Source organism: Rhinolophus ferrumequinum, chromosome 7, assembly GCF_004115265.2.
Source record: "Rhinolophus ferrumequinum isolate MPI-CBG mRhiFer1 chromosome 7, mRhiFer1_v1.p, whole genome shotgun sequence".
Lineage (NCBI taxonomy): Eukaryota > Metazoa > Chordata > Mammalia > Chiroptera > Rhinolophidae > Rhinolophus > Rhinolophus ferrumequinum.
The window spans coordinates 63,030,351-63,052,189 of NC_046290.1; the positions used below are offsets into that span (position 1 = coordinate 63,030,351).

At 36.5% G+C, this 21,839-nt stretch overlaps 1 protein-coding gene across 1 annotated transcript in view; it reads right to left on the bottom strand.

Moving 5' to 3' along the window:
• Positions 1 to 21,839, bottom strand: part of MCTP1 (multiple C2 and transmembrane domain containing 1) — a 492,067-nt gene that overhangs the window by 260,872 nt on the left and 209,356 nt on the right. Inside the window, 1 exon segment of the mRNA XM_033110903.1 lies at positions 19,675 to 19,789. Coding sequence (XP_032966794.1) covers positions 19,675 to 19,789 — 115 coding nt within the window.

Consider the following 21,839-nt stretch of genomic DNA (forward strand, 5'->3'; position numbering starts at 1 on the left):
CTGGCAGCTTGTGGAAAAGTCCATGGCCTGCACTGGCACGTTTAAGAAAAGCTGTAGAACCAAACTAAGCACTACATTTCCCAGTCACCCACTTTTCCTTGCCCTCTGCCTTTCTGCCAAACTTGCTACTTTTCCACTTCTGTTAATATTGTTACGGTTTCAAGTAAGACAGGGCTCTCTCTGAATACAAGATTTGTGCTGGTTTACAGAGTGAATGAATTCTCCAGTGATTTACTGAATTATTTTTCTTTTTCTGAAATACATTCATGCGTTCAACAATATTTACTGAATGTCTATTATGTGCTAGGCACTGGGGATTCAACAGAACATAAAACCAAGTCCCTACTCCCAGAGAACGTTCATTCTAGTGGAGGGAAACAGGAAAGGAGCCCATAAAAAGGGAATAATATGCCATTTGGTGATAGGTGCATGAAACAACATAAAGCCCGGGGTCAGTGGTGCTATTTTAGATAGAGTGTGCAGGGAAAGCCTCCACCTGTAAGGAGACATTTGAAAGGAGACCTGAAGCAAATTTCAGGCAGAGGAAGCAGAGATGCAGAGGCTCTGAAGAATTCTAGTGTGGATGGAGTGAGTGACCCAGAAAGTGAGTGATAGGAGATGAAGTCAGAGGTTGGTGGCACGACAATTTATGTGGGAGTCCACAGATCCTTAGTAAGAACTTGGGATTTTTCTTCAAGGGAGTTAAAATAGAAGAGCGAATGAATAAATAGATAAAAATATTTTAAGATTCCCTTGTCTGATGCGAAATCATTACCCTTTGATCAGGGAATATACCAGCACCTGAAAAATAGAATGTACTCAAAGGGCCAATTATAAAAGGGCAAGTACTATATTGTTTTCTTAAATTACTCAAAGTAATTTCTAAATTTAAGACTAGCTGGTATGAAATAGTTTGACAAAGCCAACATAAAGGTTAATAATGCATGTAAAATGAATGCGAATTTTTACACTTCTCATCTTTATATCTACACTATGTCCTTTAAAATTTAGATTTATAAGCTATACCTAATGTAATATAATCAAATATAAATAATTTTCAGAATCTTCTATGACTCCTGTTGATGTTAGTATTATCTTATTTTGATATTAGTTTAATAAGACCAAATGAGATTTGGCACCCAACATTCATCACTAAAATATCATATTTAAGGCAACGAGGATTTATTAAATATTGATGACTTGCCCAGCACATAATGACATAGTCGTTATTGGGACCTGGTGGTAAATGTCTGCCCTACTGTGGTAGGCAAAATTCTAAAATGCACCCCCAAGATTTCTTGTCCTAGTCCCTGGACTGTGAATATGATGAGATATCATGTCTGTGATTTGCAACTTACAAGGTCTGACAATTACGTTCGCGAACTTGTTGCAATGATGTTGCTAACCTTTTTTGATTATCACAGGGATTATTCATTATGAATTTGTACCAGCTGGACAAACAGTTAACCAAGTTTACTACTTGGAAGTGCTGAAAAGGTGGCGTGACAAAGTTAGATCACCTGAACTTTTCTCCTACAAGTCATGGCTTTTGCATCACGACTGCACAAGCTCACAAGGCACCGTCTGTGAGGGAATTTTTAGCCAGTAAACAAATAACTGTATTGGATACACTCCCTACTCACCTGATCTGGCCCCCAGTGACTTCTTTCTTTACTTGAAGATAAAGGAAATATTGAAAGGAAGATATTCTGACGACATTCAGGACATCAAGGGTAATACGATGACAGCTCTGATGGCCATTCCAGAAAAAGAATTCCAAAATTGCTTTGAAGGGTGGACTAGGCACTGGCATCAATGCATAGCTTCCCAAGGGGGGAACTTCAAAGGTGACCATAGTGATATTCAGCAATGAGGTATGTAGCACTTTTTCTAGGATGAGTTCGCAAACTGAATTGTCTGACCTCATATATTACAGAAGGAATTTTCAGATGTAATTTTAAGGTTATTAATGAGTTGACTTTGAGTTCATCAAAAGGGAGACTGTCAAAGTGGACCAAACCTAATCTAATTTCCTTTAAAAGCACAAGATTTCTCTACCTGGTAGTCTGGTAGTAGAAAGGATAGTCAGATTTGAAGCATGAGGATTTGATGTGCTATTCTTGGCTTGAAAATGGAGGTGGCCATATGGAAAGGACCTTAGACTGGCCTCTAGGAGCTGAAAGAAACCCCTGGCTGGCAGGCTGGCAGACAGCAAGAAAACAGGGACTTCAGACCTGTGGTTGCAAGCAATTGAATTCTGCCACTTTCAAGAATGAACTTGGAAGAGCGTCCTGAACTCCAGATAAGAGATCAGCCCTGCTGACACCTTGATTTCAGCCTTGTGAGACTCCGAGCACAGGACCCAGGTATGCCATGCCCAGATTTCTGACCTACAACACCTGTGAACTATTAAATGGATGTTGTTTTAAGCTGATAAGCTTGTGGAACTTAGTTACAAAGCAACAGGAAACTAATGACTCTACCCTGAAGAACATCTTTTTGGTGTAGTTGGAGATAGTTTTAAAAAGCTCTAAGGAAACTTAGTTGAACCTAATAAAAGACTTTCTTAGAAAGGTTATCAGTGTATATGAATGTCATCTTAAATGGGAAAAACGATTTGAAGCCGCAGTCATTAATGGTTTCAGTTTTTGTTTTATTTGAAATAAGAATTTTTTTTTCTTCTCTCTTCTCTAGATTTTCTTACCTACAATGTCTATTTGGAAGTTCAGTATAGAGATCAAAGGACTTGCCCAAAGGATTGATAACAATACTGCCATCATCAAAATATCACAGATTTACAATTTCTCGTCGTTTGAAGCTTTTTTACTTAAAATATGAATTCCAAACCCAAGTCCCAAGTCTTTAATTTTTCATCAATTTGTGACCATAATAGTAACTTCATAAATTCTGTTTACTTGACTCCCAAAACACATGTGGAGCAAGTCTGGCTTTTATCTGGCTTTGTAATCAGAATGAACTTTTAAAAGGACGAAAAATAAAAATGCCATAGAAATGCAGGATGTGACTATTGTTGTGTGTGTGTGTGTGTGTGTGTGTGTGTGTGTGTGTTTTCTTACACAACTGAAGAGATATTGTGTGTGTGTGTGTTTTCTTGCACAACTGGAAAGATAGTCTGCTCTTTTTTGTTTCCTCAACATATATCTGCTTCTTTCTTGTTTTCCATGTTCGATATAGCAAAGTATCCACTTTAGCGTGTGTTATCATGGACTTTATAAATTTCAGACCTTAGATAATAATCAGTTTTACGAAGAATGTAATACAGGGTCGTTTCTTTAATTCCCCAACAACCAGTAGTTCAAACTTCAATACACTGTAGCACTGTGCTTGGGTCCATTCGTGGTTGTTCTTTTTATTAAAATAGTTAACATATATTGCATGCATTCTATAGGCCAGGCATTAGTCTTGTCACGTTAAATGTCCCAAGTCACCAAATCTTAAAAAAAATTTTATACTCTATTGTTTCATCATTTTATACTACATAACTCTCTAATTGATCACTGTAATTATTATTAACATTGTCATCTATATCCCTATTGACATGGGACCTTGCAGGGCAGCCTGCAAAAGAGGTCTTTTAATGCTGAAGGGATTTAGGCCATAGCTTGGGACTTCCTCGGCAGAACCCGAACACAGAACTTAACGCACGTGCAGAGAAAACAAAACCAGTCCATGTGTTTAGGAGACAGTGCAGTATTTTTGATAAGTCAAATACATGATTCCATGAAAGTCCAAAGCTGTCACGGTTACACATAGAATCACTTGGACATCTTCTTCGTACTGAGTGTGGTTTTACACAGGGAGTTTTATCTGTTTGCTTTAGCCTCTCACATTTAATTTCATCCTTAGGAAACTTTGTAAAAGTTAGAAAGTCCAAATAACGGAATTTCTCTTTGCTACCATGAGAAACACTGATCCTGTTTGCCACAGACACTCCTTACATTGTGACTAGGCTCTTAGAAGCTGAAAGATTGCACTAAAATTTCAGCAATGTTGTCCTCCTAGCCAACTGTTTATTTTTATATTTCAATTTACTTATTTTCTTTAAAGTTGTTTCACTATAAATTTACTAAAGCAGTTTCTTCCAAGCTAAGGCAAATCAACTTTTCATGAATACTAAAAGCTCTGAGGTTTATATTTTTATTCTTGAGATAAAGATATATCCTTTAAAAATACTTTTACATTAACAGATATTGAGGCCTTTTGTATTTTTTTTTGGGGGGGGGCAGAGCCCTAGGCTGATTTATAAGTTTTTACAGAGTTTCACTGTATCTTTTCTGAGTCATTTCAATCTTCCCTAACATCCTCATTTCCATTTAGAAATGTCACAATCGATTTCCATTGTATTCAAATGATTGCTACCTCAAGAATTAATGAATATATTTTTTAAATGCTAATCTTTTAGTGAAATGAAAGTACTCTTTAGCAATTCTGCTTATTGGATGTCCTAAAAATGATTTTTATTGGAAGTAGATTTTTGAAAACATCTTGGCATCTGATAATTCCATATTAATTTAGTTGCTTCTCTACCTTCTAGCCTTCTTAAGGGAAACTATTTAAGATTTGGTTAAGTCCAGTGTTCTTAAAGAGTATTTTCCGGAAGAATTGAAATAGCTTGGGCAATCTAGAAGAAAAGACAAATGAAGGTCCCTTTTGTCTCTCCTTAACTTAGACCCTCTATGAGTTTTCTACTAGAGCGTGACAAATACATTTGCTGTCTCAAGGTTACTATAGGTCAGGCTTGGCTTAACTGGGAGCTCTGCTCAGGGCCTCACAAGGCTGCAGTAAAGGTGTCAGCTGGGCTGAGTTTTCATCTGGACCTCGGGGGCTTTTCCCAAGCTCATTCAGGTTGTTGGCAGAATTCAGTGCCTCGTAGCTGTAAGGTGGAAGCCCTTGTCTCCTGGAAGCCATACCTCTCCATTTTCAGTTTATAACATGGCTGACTGCTTCTTCAAGGCCAGCACAAGGATCTCTCCATCTCAAGGAGGGCACCAGTTCCTTTTAAATGGCTCACCTGATGAGGTCAGGCCCATCAAAAAGCATTGCCCGTGTAACTCAAAGTCAATTGATTGGAGATATTTACTACATTTGCAAAAATCCCTCCACTTTTGCCATATTACATAATATAGCATAATCACAGGAGTGGTATTTCATCATAGTCACAGATTCCACACAAGGACATGGATCATTAGGGGTCAACGTAGAATTCTGCCTATACCACAGATTCTAAATCCTGGTTTATTGAACCAGTTTCTTACACACTGTTTTTCAGACTTCACCTCCAGCTCTCCAGCTAGAGGCCCAAGGCATAGATAAATCATACTACTACCAGCTCTGAGGCCTTCCTTGGCACAGCCAGGTCTCTCTCCACAGGGACTTCCCACATTACTTGTCCTACCATTTCTTCTACAGTTACACTGGAATTCCTAAAACTAGTGTGTGCAATACTTTGTTTTCACGAGGTTATATACCAGATCTTAGCACCCACTCAAAAGCACAAGTCCTACTTATATCAAAAGCATTGGAAGAAATAGCCTCATAAATAGCCTCACAAATTTGAAATCTATAAAGTGATAGTACGTGTACCATTAAGCACTGGTAAATCTAAAATGTTCTTGTCTTTGCTAATAAAATTTAAGGACAAGTCCTTATTTTCTTGTAAAAAGTTAAAATGTAACCTTGTGCAGTTTTCTCCATTACTGATACTCTACATTAATGTATTTCAAGAGCAATAATTATCCATTTAAGACGTTTTGTCCTTTTACTCTACAGATTTTTTTGGTGCATGTGATAGAGTCAAAAGAAAAACCTATTGACTTCGTCTGTGACATCTCTGATTCATAACAGTAAAGAATGTTCTTGTTTCTCAACATTACTGAATCAGACGCGTGAAACTGAAATCAGTAAAAATGAACTTCAAATAATTTTAAATACTCTGAGATACTAACTGCTTTCCATAGCTTTATTTTTCTTGCTAGGTTGAAAAATGATAATGATTCGTTTCCAGAACTTTATTTCAGAGGACAATTCTGAAATGATGAAGGAAATATGAGCATGATATTTAAGGAGAAAATTTTTAAAAATGTGCTTTTAAGAGTCAGAGAAAAAAGTATGAGAAATATCTTCAACATCACAAAAACAATTGCTTTTTCAAGTCTCAACAAGAATCCTACTTTTATTTCCCTGTGAGGCGGGTGGGTTGTCGCATTGGAGTAAGCAGTACGAAGACATAAAATGAGCTGGCTGTCAACAACATTAGTCAGCTACTAGGGCAAAAACCATGGTGTTTTACTATAGCATAACACCAGAGAAATTCTTAAAAACAAAAACTCTAAAGCTAAATGCCAGAATCTATAAGACTATCTAACACTCATTAAAAATAATGAAAAAAAGTCCTTGTAGCTCTCATTTAGACATATTCACTAATTTCATCAACATTTTAGTAAATATGTTAATAATAACAATACTGTTGTTGATGATGAAAGTAGATGATCAGAGGGCTTACTTTGAGCCCTGCTCTAAAACATCATGTACAGTATCTCATTTAATCTTGAGAACAAGCTTAGGAGGCAGAAGCATTTGTTATCCCCATTTTACAGATGAGGCTTAGCTTAGTTCTTCAGTGACTTACTTCTGGTCTCTCTGATGCCCAGCCTGTGTCATAGCAGATGCTATCAGAGTCCATATCCCATCTCCACTCTCAGTTTGCCTAAACACCAATGGCTTTCTACCTCCGTTCTTATATCAAGCACCTGGGACGTTCTGCAGTCGCAGGAGCATGCATGGGCCAGGCCACAGGTACTACACCTCTGGGAGCAGGTCTTAGCAAAAGGCAAATGGGAATTGCTAAATAAATAACCCATCTTATTGGTTTCTCCCTGGGACTTGCTGGGGGCATCCATCAGTATGTCTCAGAGTACCAAAAGGCAACATGCTTCGTTACTCATTCCTTCCCTTCCCTGTCTCACCTTCACCCTTATCTCTACTTTCTTGGATTATCCCCTGAAGTAGCTCAAATCCCTGTTTCAGGCTCTGTTTCTGGAGAACCCAAACATGGTCTTTTCTTCTATGACAGACTACAAATAAGATACCATCTTTAAAAAATTGAAATTTGAGGATTTTTAAACTTGAATCCACTTGTTTTGATTGGAAAAGCCATTTATTTTCATTATTCTTATAATTTATACTCACAGATTTTCTTTAATGATGAACAACAAAGCATTGTTCATTCTTTTCTAAGTTTAGCAAGAAATTATTCTTCGATACCTTCTTTCAGTAGGTAAAACATCCTCAAAACAAAAAGCTTAAATATATAATTTTGTAGTTGTTGTCTCTGAGTACATTTTGGTACAAAACTGTAATCCTCTAATATTCAGAACAACTCAGCAGTCTACATTTTAAAAATATTTGTGAATGACAAATTGGTCATTCCTCAACTATGAAAAGAATTTCACTCCAGATCATAATTGTAGAGCATTTACACATATTCACAAAGGACATGCTCCATGGTTAACAGAAAAGCAAGACAAATAGCTGGAGCAAAATAAAGGATGAACTACGTGCTATAAAGATAAAGAACGTCTTCTTTTCCCTAGAACCATTTTCTTTTCACATTCTAAGGCTGACAGGCTTAGAGTCATGAGTTTACATTTCAAGTAAATGTAAAGATCTAGGAACCTCTTTTCTCAAGAGAGGATCTGCTTACATTAGAAAGATAAGCTCTTTTTCTCTCACTCTCAAGAGTGGAGGAGGAGCTACTGTACAGCAGTTTCTACAGAAAGTACAAATTTCATAATTTGGGGGTTCCTCTCCTGCAGTACAGACCCTCTGTTATGTGCAGCTGACATCTGTTCTCATTGCATCTCCCCAAAGGAAGAGAAGGGGGGCATGGGGAAGCAATACTCTAAGTAATAATGTCAGATTTTTGATCTAGAAGCCTTATGTTTACTATTAGGATAAAATGAATATAGACATTAAAAACATCAATAAAATGTTCTTGGTAGTGAATCTTTAAATTGGCCTACAAGAGGCCTTTTCATTTGCGCAAGAGATTACAATACATTTCTGATACACGCTCATAACTATATTGACTAAAATGTTTTCTTTCCACAATTCTTGGAGTATCTACAGAGATAGCCTGCCTCATAGTGTAAAAAAATAATGTAAATGGAGGCACCTCAAAATGAGTCAGAGCTGGCATCCAGAGGAACTGCCTTGTACATCTTACTCCTCAAACGTTTGGAATGTTAAAACTAGGCAAAATAACCTTTGAACTGGCCCTAAAGCAGCACTGTACTCTAAACAACTGTTTGCAAAGCCCACAGGAAAGCAGACGTTATGACTACAGGACTGAAAATTAAAGATATTCTTTAGAATTAGCATCACTATGTTAGCTTATCTGCATCCACAGAAATTCCTTCCTTAGTTTATTAACACCCATAGAAATTCCTTCCTTCTATTCACGTAATCATTTCCCTTCCCTTTCTCATAAATACCCCTTGCCTTCACCTCCTAATCGCACTGCTTGGGTTTGTGCCTGAATCAATGCTTCCAGAATAGCTCTTCTTTTGGATCTCAAATAAACAGTTGTTACTTCTCACTTTGGCTTCTTATTTTTAGGTTAACAATAGGAACATCGAAGTCAAGCAAGTGTCAGCCTCTAGATCAAGAAACAACACAAGAACACTCAAGATTCTTTGTGTTTACATGACGTTCCTCTTTAAGAGCAACTATGACCAACAAACTACTAGACTTTTCAAAGACACGGTAATTTGAGCTCATGTTCAGAGCTCCCTGTCAAAATCTAATGCCATTTGAAAGGACTCTTGTTCTGTGATTTTATGGCATCTTGCTATTTATCCTTAGGCCTGGGAACAGTGAAATAAGCCTGAAGGCCTGTGAGACTAGAGGAATAGTTTGGTATCTAGGAGACATCAGAGGCACCAGCAAGGGGAGCCCAGAATGGCTTCATAGGTTTGCTGAGAATGTTTTAGATCTGAGGGGTTCTGTGGTCTCCATTTTGTATTTGAGGAGTTTCATGTGACTATATGCTGTGTCACTGAAGAGTGATCAAAACTCACATCACAATTAAAATGCCAAAGGTTAAAGACAAAGAGAGAATCTCAAAAGCAGCAAGAAGCAGTTAGTTACCTACAAGGTAGCTCCCATAAGACTATCAGCTGATGTCTCAACAGACACTTTGCAGGACAGAAGGGAGTAGCACAAAATACTCCAAGTGATGAAAAGCAAGGACCTACAACCAAGATTACTCTACCCAGCAAAGCTATCATTTAGAATTGAAGGATAGACAAAGAGCTTCCCAGACAAGAAAAAGCTAATGGAGTTCATCAACACCAAACCAAGATTACAAGGAATCTTAGAGGGACTTCTTTAAGATGAAAAAAAGTAAATAAATAAATAAAACATGAACAATAAAATGGCAATAATTACATCTCTACAAACAATTACTTTCAATGTAAATGTATTAAATGCTCCAATCAAAAAATGGGTGGCTGAATCGATAAGAAAACAAGACTCTTACATATGCTGCCTACAAGAGACTCACTTCAGATTGAAAGACACACACAGACTGAAACTAAAGGAATGGAAAAAGATATTTCATGAAAATTGAAATGTAAAAAAACAAAAGGCTGGGATAGCAATATTTATAGCAGACAAAATAGACTTTAAAACAAAGGGCATAACAAGAGACAAAGAAGGATTCACTAATCCCACTTCAGGGAATTTATTCAAAGAAACCCAAAATGCTACTTCAAGCGGATGTTTGCATCCATACTTTCATTGCAGCGTTGTTTACAATAGCCAAGAAATGAAGGCAACCTGGGTGTCCCTGAATGGATAAAGAGTAGGTGGTACAATTCTCCATGTACCACCTACAATGGAGAATTGCTTGGCCAGGGAAGGGAATGGGTTCTTCCCATCTGCGATGGCATGAATGGACCTGGAGGGTATTGTGCTGAGTGGAGTATGTCAGACAGCGAAAGACAGATGCAATGTGATTTCACTTATATGTGGAATCTAAAGAACAAAATAAACAAGCAATCAAAACAAAAACAAATTCATAGATACAGAAAACATTTTGATGGTTGCCAGATAGGAGGGAGTTTGGGGGTGGATGAAAAAGGGGAATGGATTAAGAAGTACAAATTGGTTGTTACAAAGTAGTCATGAGGATGTAGGGTATAGCATAAGTAATATAGTCAATAATATTGTAATAACTATGTACAGTGTCAGATGGGTACTAGATTTATCAGGATGACAGATAAGAGGGGGACTGAGGGGACAGGGTGAAAAAAGGGAAGCCATTAAGAAGTACAAATTTGTCGTTACAAAATGGTCATGGGGATATAAAGTAAAGCATAGTCAATATAGACAATAATGTGGTAGTAACTATGTATAGTGCCAGGTGGGTACTAGACTAGTCAGGGGGATCACTTATTAAATTATAAAAATGTCTAACCACTATGCTGTACACATGAAATTAATGTAAAATAATATTGAAAATCAACTACCATTGAAATTTTTTTAAAAGGGGGAAAGGTAAAGAGGAAAAAGAGGTTCAAATTTCCAGGTATAAAACAAGTAAGTCTTGGGGATGTAATGTTCAGCACAGGGATCATAGGCAGTAATATTGTGCTGCGGTGGCACAGGGTCAGATGGTTGCCAGACTTACCATGGTGATCACTTCTTAGGTATTTAAACGTTGAATCACTATGGTGAACACCAGAAACTCATATTACATGGTATGTTAACTATATTTTTAAAAAAATCTTTTTTAAAAGATTGTTAGTATTACTTGGTAAATAAATGTTAAATAATTGTAAAAAAGTTATTTGACTTAAGTATTCTTAATACTCCTAATCATAGAAAAAAATTTTAATAACTTAAATTGTTTTGTTAGTTTCACTAAAAAGACAGCTAAATGGATTTTGTTTGCCAGTTCTCCTCTCATGCTCGCCTAAAGGTTCCTACTTTTAGCTACAGACCAGACATGGTGTTTCCTGAAAAAATTACAAGGAAAGTCAGTCTCAGACCTTGGTGGAAAAGACTATTGAGGCTGCAGAATACACGCATAGGCCCAGATTTCCAAATGTAAACTGAGTTGCCACCTTGAGTCAATATTTGATCGACTGTGCCAGGGGGCTTAAAAGTCAGAATTTCCAGAATTATTTTGGTCCAAAGACAGATGACTTTATAAAAGTAGATTGCTAATGCAAAGCAGCACAAAATAAATAAAAAATAAATAAAATAGGACCTTGTGGAAGTGAAGAGACATATCTAATCGCAGTTATTTATTTTAGAGTTTTGTTGGTATTATTTTTAATGGTTTATTGTATGCTAGGTACATGATGGAATCCCTTTAGTCCTTTTTGCTCTCTCTCTCTAACCCCAAATTTAGGAGATTAAATTAGTGCTAATCAGAATGAATGCCCTGTCTTAAAATCATCTTAATTGATAGGCCTATACTTTATATAATTTTGACTATATCAGTTGTACCAAAAATGTGAACCCATTCTTAATTGGTGTACTATGCCCAAGTGAACTTTCAAAATTTATGGAAAGTGTAATTTTGTATACTTCGCATGATCCAATTTCAGGGAACATGGAACTAAATTCCTGAGACTATGTCTTCCTATCAGCACAAAACATCCAAATCCAGAAACACATATGATTTCCCATATGCTTATACCAAGAAGGAACATATCTTTTAAAAAGTCTAAATATGGAAAACCATGAATACAAGCTAATTCACCTCAGATGAATTTAAGGACACCACCTAATAAATGGAACTTAGAGATGAACTTCTAAAATGAGTTAAGCTTAAAACCATCCTTTGTTAACAGAGATGCTGAATTACAGTGTCAGATATTGTACACATTGCCTTTTCTGGGTCCTTTCACTTTTCATGGCAATGTAGCTATATGCAAAGGTTAGATAAAAATTGGTCCTTCTTTCTAAGTATAACTAAGCAAAGCAAATGTGTAACCATAAGAATAGAAGACATAGTACACTTAAAAGTCAATATTTAATTAGGTGTGCTATGACTGCATTTCATATGTGGAGACATCATTTTCAGAGGACGAGTCTCTTCAGGAAATGGGTGTAGTGCCTGCTCTATGGTTTACAGAGCATGAGATTTACATTTGGTAAAGAATGGCGTCTCTGAGCAAACCTTGGGAGTTTTGAAGCTAAGAATCCCTCCACGTATATATTGCTACAGATAGCCTAGAGAAGAGCCACTGCACCTTTTGGTTCTGGCTCAGAATAAATAAAGTATAAAGGCCAGAACAGAAAGCTTCCTATGACAATGGTACAGTCTTGGAGTCTTTTATAAAATCTCCAGGTAGAAGCCCATTCTCAGCGTTTAGAAATTGTATAGCATCGACTTAAATCAACATACAACAAGGGAATCTTTGTGTGTTAACGAGTGATGCTTTTTAGATGTATGAAAATAAGACAAATTAAAAACAGAAGAAAGTGTGTGTGTGTGAGTGTGTGTGTGTGTGTGTGCGCGTGTAGCTTACGATCATAAACTAAGGGAAATAGCTATCATTCAAATTGAGTCACTCTGATTTTTTTTGGTTTCCTGGAAATATGATTTGATTATTTGATTTTTTTTTTAATTTCCCAATGGTAGGAAACTGTTGAAAGGAGTAACATTAACATGTACATAAATAATTGTGTCTGAACGGGGTAAAACAAGTCTATAACTGATTCCACCATCTGTAAGAAACGCAAAAAATGATTTACTAGCAACACGTTCAATTCATAATCTTACACAAAAATGCAACATGACAGACCTTTTCTTGATCAAAATAGCTTGTTAAAGGCTGTGTAAACCTAAAGAAGCGGCTTCCAAGAAAAGCCCTCAAACCAGCTCAGAAACAACCCTTTCTCTGATGATGTAAGTTGCATTCCCCTTCTGGGGGAAAAAGGAACATTTATAATGCTTAATATTCTGATCAACTTTAATGGAATTAAGATTTTTCTCTAGGAAGCACCAGAATATACTATGTCTGTGAAATTGGAACCCGTTTTGAGAGTAAAATGGAGCACTGTTAACAATTACAGCAGTCAACAGGTAAAAAACAGAACTGCCCCCAGGCAAACCAGGATATATGACTGTCCTACCATAGAGGCAATTCCCCAGGGTCAAAACCAAGGGGACCTTGAACACTAAGCAGTGAGTGAATGTATTGAGGTGGCAGCTGCTCTTCGGGCCAATCCTATTTAGATTAGAGGACATATATGTAAATACCAAATAACATGTCGATGCATGGTATGTTCTAGAAATATTACTATGCCTTACCACTCGGAGAATAACTATCTAAGAGCTTTCATAAATTACATTCTAATGACAAAATTGCTAGCAGACCGCTGCCCCCCACCAACCAACTTGTTGACACTTAGAACACAGAATATGTTTCAGTTTTATCAAGTTGAATTTATTTTTGAAAAAAAATGTTTTCCAATTCATTTTCTCAGATCTGGCTGGTATAAGTGAGGTGTCATTAAACTGTGAGAAAAGTGAAGCTTGACAGGAGATAACGTTTTAAATCTTTTCCCAGGCTCCAGGTTTTTATAATTCCTACTCCAACCTGAAAACATTGTTCTTAGAACACTTAGGAACTTTCCTTTCGCAATGACACATCCGACTCACAGAGTGGACATTAGGAGTTTCAGAGTGGTCTCATTGAGATTCTCTACTCAACCCAGGGCTTTCTAACACCATTATCAAGAGACTCACAATAAACTATTTTACATGGATCATGTTTTTGATGATTTAAGTTTGGTCCTAGTATTTGAAGAGAAGCAATTAATTGACCTTTGTAGTGGGTTGACATGGGTTCTCCGAAAAACGTGACCTAGTCCTAATCCCCAGTATCTGTGAACGTGACCTTACCTGGAAACAGGGCTTTTGTAAATGCAATTATGTTGAGAATCTTGAGATAAGATCATACTGGATATAGGGTAGGCCCTTACTCCAAAGACTGATGTCTTTACAAGAGAAAGGAGAGGGAGGTTTGAGACATGGAGACAGAGGGGCGTGCCATGAGAAGATGGAGGCAGAGATTGGCGTGATGCTACCATAAGCCAAGGAATGCCTGGAGCCGCCAGAAGCTGGAAGAGGCAAAGATAAATTCTTTCCAAGAGCCTTTGGAGGGAGTGTTGCCCTATCACACCTTGATTTTTTTAACTCTGGGTCCCCAGAATGGTGAGATATTAAATTTCTGTTGTTTTAAGCCACCAACTTTGCAGTGATTTGTTAAGGCAGTCCTAGGAAATGAAAACATCCTCCATGATACAAATTTCAAGAAATCAGATTGCAAGGAATTGCTCTCACCAGACATATCTATGGAGATTGTTCTTATTTTTCTAGCAATACAAATTATCATGTCTTCACTGTCAAGAAGACAGTGTGGAGGTTCCTAAAAAACTTAAGAATAGAATTACCATTATGACCCAGCAATCTCTCTCCTGGGTATCCACCCAAAAATCTGAAAACATTTATCTGTAAGGACATATGTGCTCCAATGTTCACTGCAGTTTTATTTACAGTGGCCAAGACATGGAAAAAACCAAAGTGTCCTTTGATAGATGATTGGATAAGGAAGATGTGGTACATATACACAATGGAGTACTATTTTGCCATAAGAAAAGATGAAACAGGACCATTTGTGACAACATGGATAGATCTTGAGATTATTATGCTCAGTGAAAAAGTCAGACAGAAAAAGTAGAGAACCATATGATTTCACTCATATGTGGGATATAAAACTGAAAACAACAAAGGAACAAGACAAACAAACAAAGAAACAAAAACTCAGACAAAGACCATAGTTTAGTGGTTACCAGAAGGTAAGGAGGGAGAGGAGATGGTAGATGAAGGAAAAAGGAGTCAAATATATGGTGATGGAAGGAGAAGCAACTCTGGGTGGTGAACACACAATGTGATATATAGATGATATATTACAGAATTGTATACCTGAAACCTATGTAACTTTACTAACAATTATCCCAATAAATTTTAATTTTTAAAAAAGATATTAACTTTAAAATGTGATAGATGATAATATAGTCCTGAAAAGTCCAACCCAGTTAAAATATAAGTGGCATTTTTCTAATCATACCTAATCATGACAATTGCCACAGGACCACAAGGTAAAATAAGGAACTCAGTTAAAAAGCTAATGTCATTTATCTGAAATTCAAATTTAATTATGCAGCCTGTGTTTTTATTTGCTAAATCTGGAACCCTACAATTGTAGCAGAGAGATTGCACATCTCAAAGTCACACAGCTAATAAAATGTGGAGCTTGGCTTTGAAATTATGTGTGTCAGACTCCCCAAGTTATTTCCAGTTTATCGGGCTACTTAAAGAAGAGATAATAAAACCTAGGAAAAGGTAGTACCATTCCAAGAAGCCATCTGGTTATTGTTCTGCAAAACAGGTTATAAAAATGGAAGAATGATGGCTAGTTTGGAATGCTGAGCCCAACTTCATGCCTATAATATATGAAGGAAGATTCTGGAGATGCAAAGTTCAAACAACATTCTAGAAATGGTGGAAATGAGTTTTTCTGTTCCACTATTATGTGCAAGGGTGATATGGGATAGGACATAGGGATCATAGGCATTTTGGTTTTTCTGGGCAGTAGGTGAGGAGATTAATGTAATAAATGATACGAGTAGAATTTCTGTTAATTCTAATAGTAATACAATTTTTTTTCTTACATTTACATTTTTCCTAAGTCCACACGACTCCCCGGCACCATTAGCCTTAAAATCTCTGTAGTTTCTTTTGAACCCCTTATCTAATTGATCTCAGGTGCTACTGGACATTTCCCTATACCATCATCCGTATTTTTCTTTCCTTCTCTATTTCCACATCCGTAATCCTAGTTTAGGACTTCAAAACTATGCTCCCAAGTGACTGCAATGCTTCCTGACTTGTTTTCTCACTTCAAACTATCCATCTACATCCAATTGTCCTATGTGTATATAAATTATATGTATATAAATTCGCAAATCTAAAGTGATCCAATACTGACTACACAATCATATGCTTCAACATGTGTTATTCATAGGTGGGTCTAACGTGAATTTTAATCAATCCCAAACTTAACTCGGATTGTCTCCTCTGTTTAAATTTCTTTTCTCCTATCTACCCAATAAAAACTTCATGAATGCTAGGCGAGTAAGTAACATAGCGAAGCTGGATTGGAGTTTGCATTTTAAACATTTTGGGATATTCTTCACTTCCAAAAAGTAATAAGTAGTATTTTTCTCTCCTGTTTTTCTTAAGAACATGATCCCCTCATTCTACCTTAAAACAATTCCTATTTTTGGTAGAGACATCTCTAGAGAAGAATGTGCTCCTTTAAGAAAGACAGGGGTGCATGCACAGCATCATCCAGACTCAAAATTGTGGACCAAGATTGTACATGCCCTGTCCAAAGGGTAGCTGCCACTCTGCTCAGATAATTGGCATCGTATCTTGCCGAAGTTTGCCTGATATGTTCTCATGTTTCCACTGACTTTATGTATTATGATAAAATGCCACAGAAATCATATACATCATATCAGTAGGTCCATGAAATCTGTCTGTGTCATCACTGCTGATGTTAACTTTGATCACTTGGTAAATGTGGTGTCTTCCAGTTTCTCCACTGTTAATTTACTATTTTCTCCTTTGTAATTCATATGTATCTTGTGGGGAAATACTTTGAAATGATGCAAATATTCTGCTTCTCATCATAATTTTACACCTACAATTTTAGTATCAATTGATGATCTTTGCCTGCAATAATTATTACTTGTGTTGTTTGTTTAAAGGTGGATTTCTATTTCTATTTTCCCTTCAATATTTGTTCATTAGAATTCTACCATAAGGAAAAGCTGTGCCTTCCCCCCCACTTATTAATTTATTCAATTATTAGTCATAGATATTTATATTATGCGATGGGTTAGAATGTACTCTTGCCATTATTTATTTTGTTGCTGAAATTGTTCTAGCTTTGGTCATTAGGAGCTCTTTTAAGTTGGTTCCTATGTTATTCTGACATTCTGCTATCAAGTTTTGAGTACTTCCTTACTTTCTGTTATTGCAAAATATTCCAGGCTCATCTTATACTTTTGCTGCCCCAGTTCTGCAATCAACCATTTCTCCAGGAGCCCTGCTCATGTTTATTGGGGAAATTGTAATTTGACACCAAGATCTGGGCCCAAGTGTGTTCATTACTTACTTTGTCATTACACTTTTGTGATTGCTTCTAAGCCTCTCAGCATAGGATCTAGGAAACACACAGACACACACACACACACCTCTTTTCATTTTAATTGTTATACATCTCTATAAATACTAAAAACCATTAGTTCATACTGATACCTCTTAAACACCACAAGGTTCATTCTAGCTTTTCCCTGTTTTATATTTGTAACCTCTTTCTCCAACAATAAGAAACCTGGTTCTCATTATCTATAATATATTTACTTATTTGCTCATGTTTTATATACACATTAAGTAGTTTCAGAATTGACACTCATGCTCTAGATCGAATACATTATTTATTTACAGTTCTTTTTGTCTTGAGTTTTATAGTGTTTAATCCGAACACTTAAATTATCACTTACATAATCACTTAAATTAGTTGTTTTACTCCCCATTCCCCTGAAGTGTGGCTATAATTATGTTCTTTTTGTGTTCCTTCTACATCCTGGTAGGTAGGTAGGTAGATAGATGGATATAGATAAATAAGAGCTATAGAGATATAGAGATATATCTATATCTATATTCACTTACTCATTCATTTATTTATAGGGGTGCTGACATATCGCCATGGTTAAAGAATTAGAACTATACAAGAAGGTTTACTCAGAGAAATGTCACTTCCTCCTCACGCCTTTTACTCCATTCCCATTCCCCCATTCTTGACACCTGTTCTTACCATATTATGAATGTTACCAATCACATTAGTTTCTGGAGTTTACTTCCAATATATCTTTTGAACAAATGAGAAGATAATACCTAATTTTCTAACTCCTTACTTTCTGACATGAAACACTGCATACTGTCAGTAATCTTCTGCACTTTGCCTTTTCACCTAATAATATATCTTGTAACTCTTCCCATATCAATTCCTAAAGATTTTCCTTATTTATTTTATAGCTGCATAGTATCTCACCATCTGAATGTATTATGGTTTATTCTATTCATGGGTATTTTATAATTACAAACAACGCTACAATAAGTAATGGATGCATATGTATTTACTATTGTTGAGAGGGCACGTCTACGACTAAGAGTATGATCTCCTGAGGCATCGTTCAATTATGTGCTAGCTCAAATGATGTAATATATAGAATTAAGAGCACTCTAAAAACTACAAATGGTACATAGATAAAACTATGTTAATAGCATTTTTTTCTTTCTCTGATCTAATTGTCACTTCTTTTGAGACAACCAGTTCAATTCAATAAACATTTCTCCCCAGTTAGTAAATCAGATGGTTAATTTTGAAAATTTCCCCCATGTGTTTAAATGCTTACATTTCCAATCTCACCTTCATTCATTAAGAATGTTCTGATATTTACTAGTTTTTATTTAAAAACGAAATCCACTATTTGTATAGTTTCTAGTCATAAAGAAAAAACCAACATTATTAAATTATTTTTTCCATTTTATTCTTGTAGAGACAGGAGATAAAAATAACAAACAATAGTTCTAATTTGGTTCCTTCCTCTCCCTAAGTATGGATAACAGTGGGGTTGGAGGAGAAAAACAAGCTCATGTAATGCCAGGAGCACTCTCCAGGTTCTCTGACAATGCATTAGAGTCGTAGGGACTCTCTTTCTTCCGAGTGGGAGGAGTTACACCAAATTCAGCTTCCTATCGGATTGTGGACCTTGAGGGTCCTCAGTTCTTCACATCTTGAATAGTCGATCTTTCAAAATGTGCAAAAGATGCTACACAGTATGTTTAGGGTCTATCTCTGGTCCTGCTTCTACCCTGGATTCAAGGAATCCCTAACGTAGCCCAGGTTAGTTCGTCAGGAAATCGCCTTGAGATTTGGAATCCAGGAACTAAAGAGTATTTGCCTTGTATGTTCCTTCATTACAGCCTACAAATGCCCGTTTAATTCACGATGAGACTACTGTCAGGTCCAACCAAGCCTCAGAAAATCATTTGTTGGAATCTCCAAAGTTTTGGTGAGATACTAGTTCTGGTTTCTGCAATTTTAGCAGATTTAACTGAGTAAATCAATGCAGCAAAAAGAATGTCAGGTCTGCTAAAAGGTGACTTCTGATATGGCCTCAAATATGTGTCTCACCTGCTTAACCGATTGTGTCATCAGATAAGATATGATGCAGAATCTAATTTGTCAGCAGTTTGGTAGGGACCTTGCTGTCTGGGTTGGGACTAGCTCAGAGTTTTCAAACGTGCATCGTAACCTCTTCCTCCGTGATCAGAGGAGTCAGATAACTTTTCAAACCACATCGCTGAACCCAACCTTCTAAAAGTTATAATATTATAAAATACATACATAGTTTTTACTTAAGCAACCATAAGAAAAACAAATTTTGTCAAAAACACACAGAATAAGCTTCCAAGTGATGGTGTTCTTAGGATCTTACCTCCTCGATCTCGAGCAGCTAAACTCTGACCCCTTCTTAATGTAATGTCCAATTGGTACATTCCGGGATCAGCCAAAGGTACATCTGCATTACTGGTTCCAGAAGTATTTATTTTCTGAAAAACAAGAAACATACAAAATATTAAATATATTATCTCTCTTTTAGTTCCTCTAGTGAGGGACCATATATAGCTTAACTTAAACTATGAGAATTAGTCAATAAAATAAATCATCTTGTGAATTCACACGGTACAATCACCTGGTTCTCTGAAGGTTTTGAAATTCATGAAATCCTTTAGACTCCAAATAAAAACATGGCAGTCACAGGGAGTCCCGTTTCAACTCAAATTAGAAATATGAAAAACATTTCCCATGGAAAGCCTCACATAATTCAACTAAGAAAGACTAACATAGGATAGTGTCTGAAGTAAAAATACAATCAATGGTGAATGGAAAATAAAGGTATATAAGAACAGTTGATTTACACATAACTGAGTTGAAAATTAAAATGATTTATTCAGGTGACTTTGTTGACTCCTACAAAAGGGCTCATACTGATGGGTTACATACTTCTATGTCAGCTCCAACAGAAAAAAATCAATTCACACAGCATTTTGACAATATTTGCAAGAAACACATTGACAATGAAACTAAATTTCTAATCCTGCTTTCTATGCAATAAAAGTGCACAAGTTATTTCTAGATCTAAAATTCTCTGTAAGACTACCTTTACAAAACATCTTTAGCAAGGATATACTTTCTCAATTTACTAGGCATTGAGTTACAAATGCACTTACAGAGTATTAACTATATTAAAACAACACAAAAGAAACATACAGTAAAAATCGTACAGGTCAGATTGCTTTCTGCTACTTTGAATAGAGCAGGGGTGCTTATTTTTCTTCACATGTTTGAGATGATTTTAAATTCCTATAAATTTTCCAATTAAAAAAAAATGTTACTTTGTTTTAGAATAGTATACATAGATAAGACAACATTTTATACAGCAGTCTGGCTGTTTTAGTTCTATAATTTCATGAAATACAACGATAAAATAGCATTTTTTTGAGATTTCAAGACCAGGATAAGAAGCTTTCCTCTAAGAGCAATTATCATTTAAAATAAGAAACAGCACAACTTTGACTGATAACCCAGACTCTTCATCTTTCTTTGGTAACGATGAAAAAAGAATTCTCTTCGTCTCAGGATATCTCTATTTTTATGAATGATAGCATCATTCCCCCAGTCGCTCAGGCTAGCAATTGATGAGCTCGCCTTGATTTCTTTACTTTCCTCTCCCCCACATCCAAAGAGTTGTCACGTCCCATCCACTCCATTTCCATATTGCATCCCCAAGCTGTCTTTTTCTTCCTATTCCACTAATTTGAAATCAGGCCTTCAAACAACAGAGGAGTAAAAGGTCAAGTGATCGCCTTGCTCTTCCCTTAAACATCCCATTGTCTCAACTCCTTGTTTTTACCAACTATAACAATTTAGGATATATCCTTACACACTTTTGAAGGTATTATACAAATACACACTCATACAGGTTTATTTTTTGTGGTTGAGTTTTCAGTTCTTGTTTGTTGTTAACCAAGAGCATATTATATTTTGTCTATTATTTCACAATTTATTTAAGAAAAATATCACAGGCATTTTTCTAATCAACACGTACAGATTTATCTAGTCTTTTTTTTAGAGGTACATTATCTTCTATATTGTGGGAAAATCATAATTTCTTCAATTATTTCCCTATTGATGAACATGAGTTTGTGTCAATACTTGCCACTACAAGGACCAGTGCTTTTATTTCTTACAACATGAATTTTTCCAAAAAGGTTTAAATAGTTCACATCCTATCAAATGTTACAAGAGTGCCTATTTCCCGGGGCCGGCCCGGTGGCTAAGGCGGTTAGAGCTCCATGCTCCTAACTCCGAAGGATGCCAGTTCAATTCCCACATGGGCCAGTGTGCTCTCAACCACAAGGTTGCCAGTTCAATTCCTCGAGTCCCGCAAGGGATGGTGGGCAGCGCCCCCTGCAACTAAAAAAATTGAACACGGCACCTTGAGCTGACCTGCCGCTGAGCTCCCGGATGGCTCAGTTGGTTGGAGCGCATCCTCTCAACCACAAGGTTGCCAGTTCAATTCCTCGAGTCCCGCAAGGG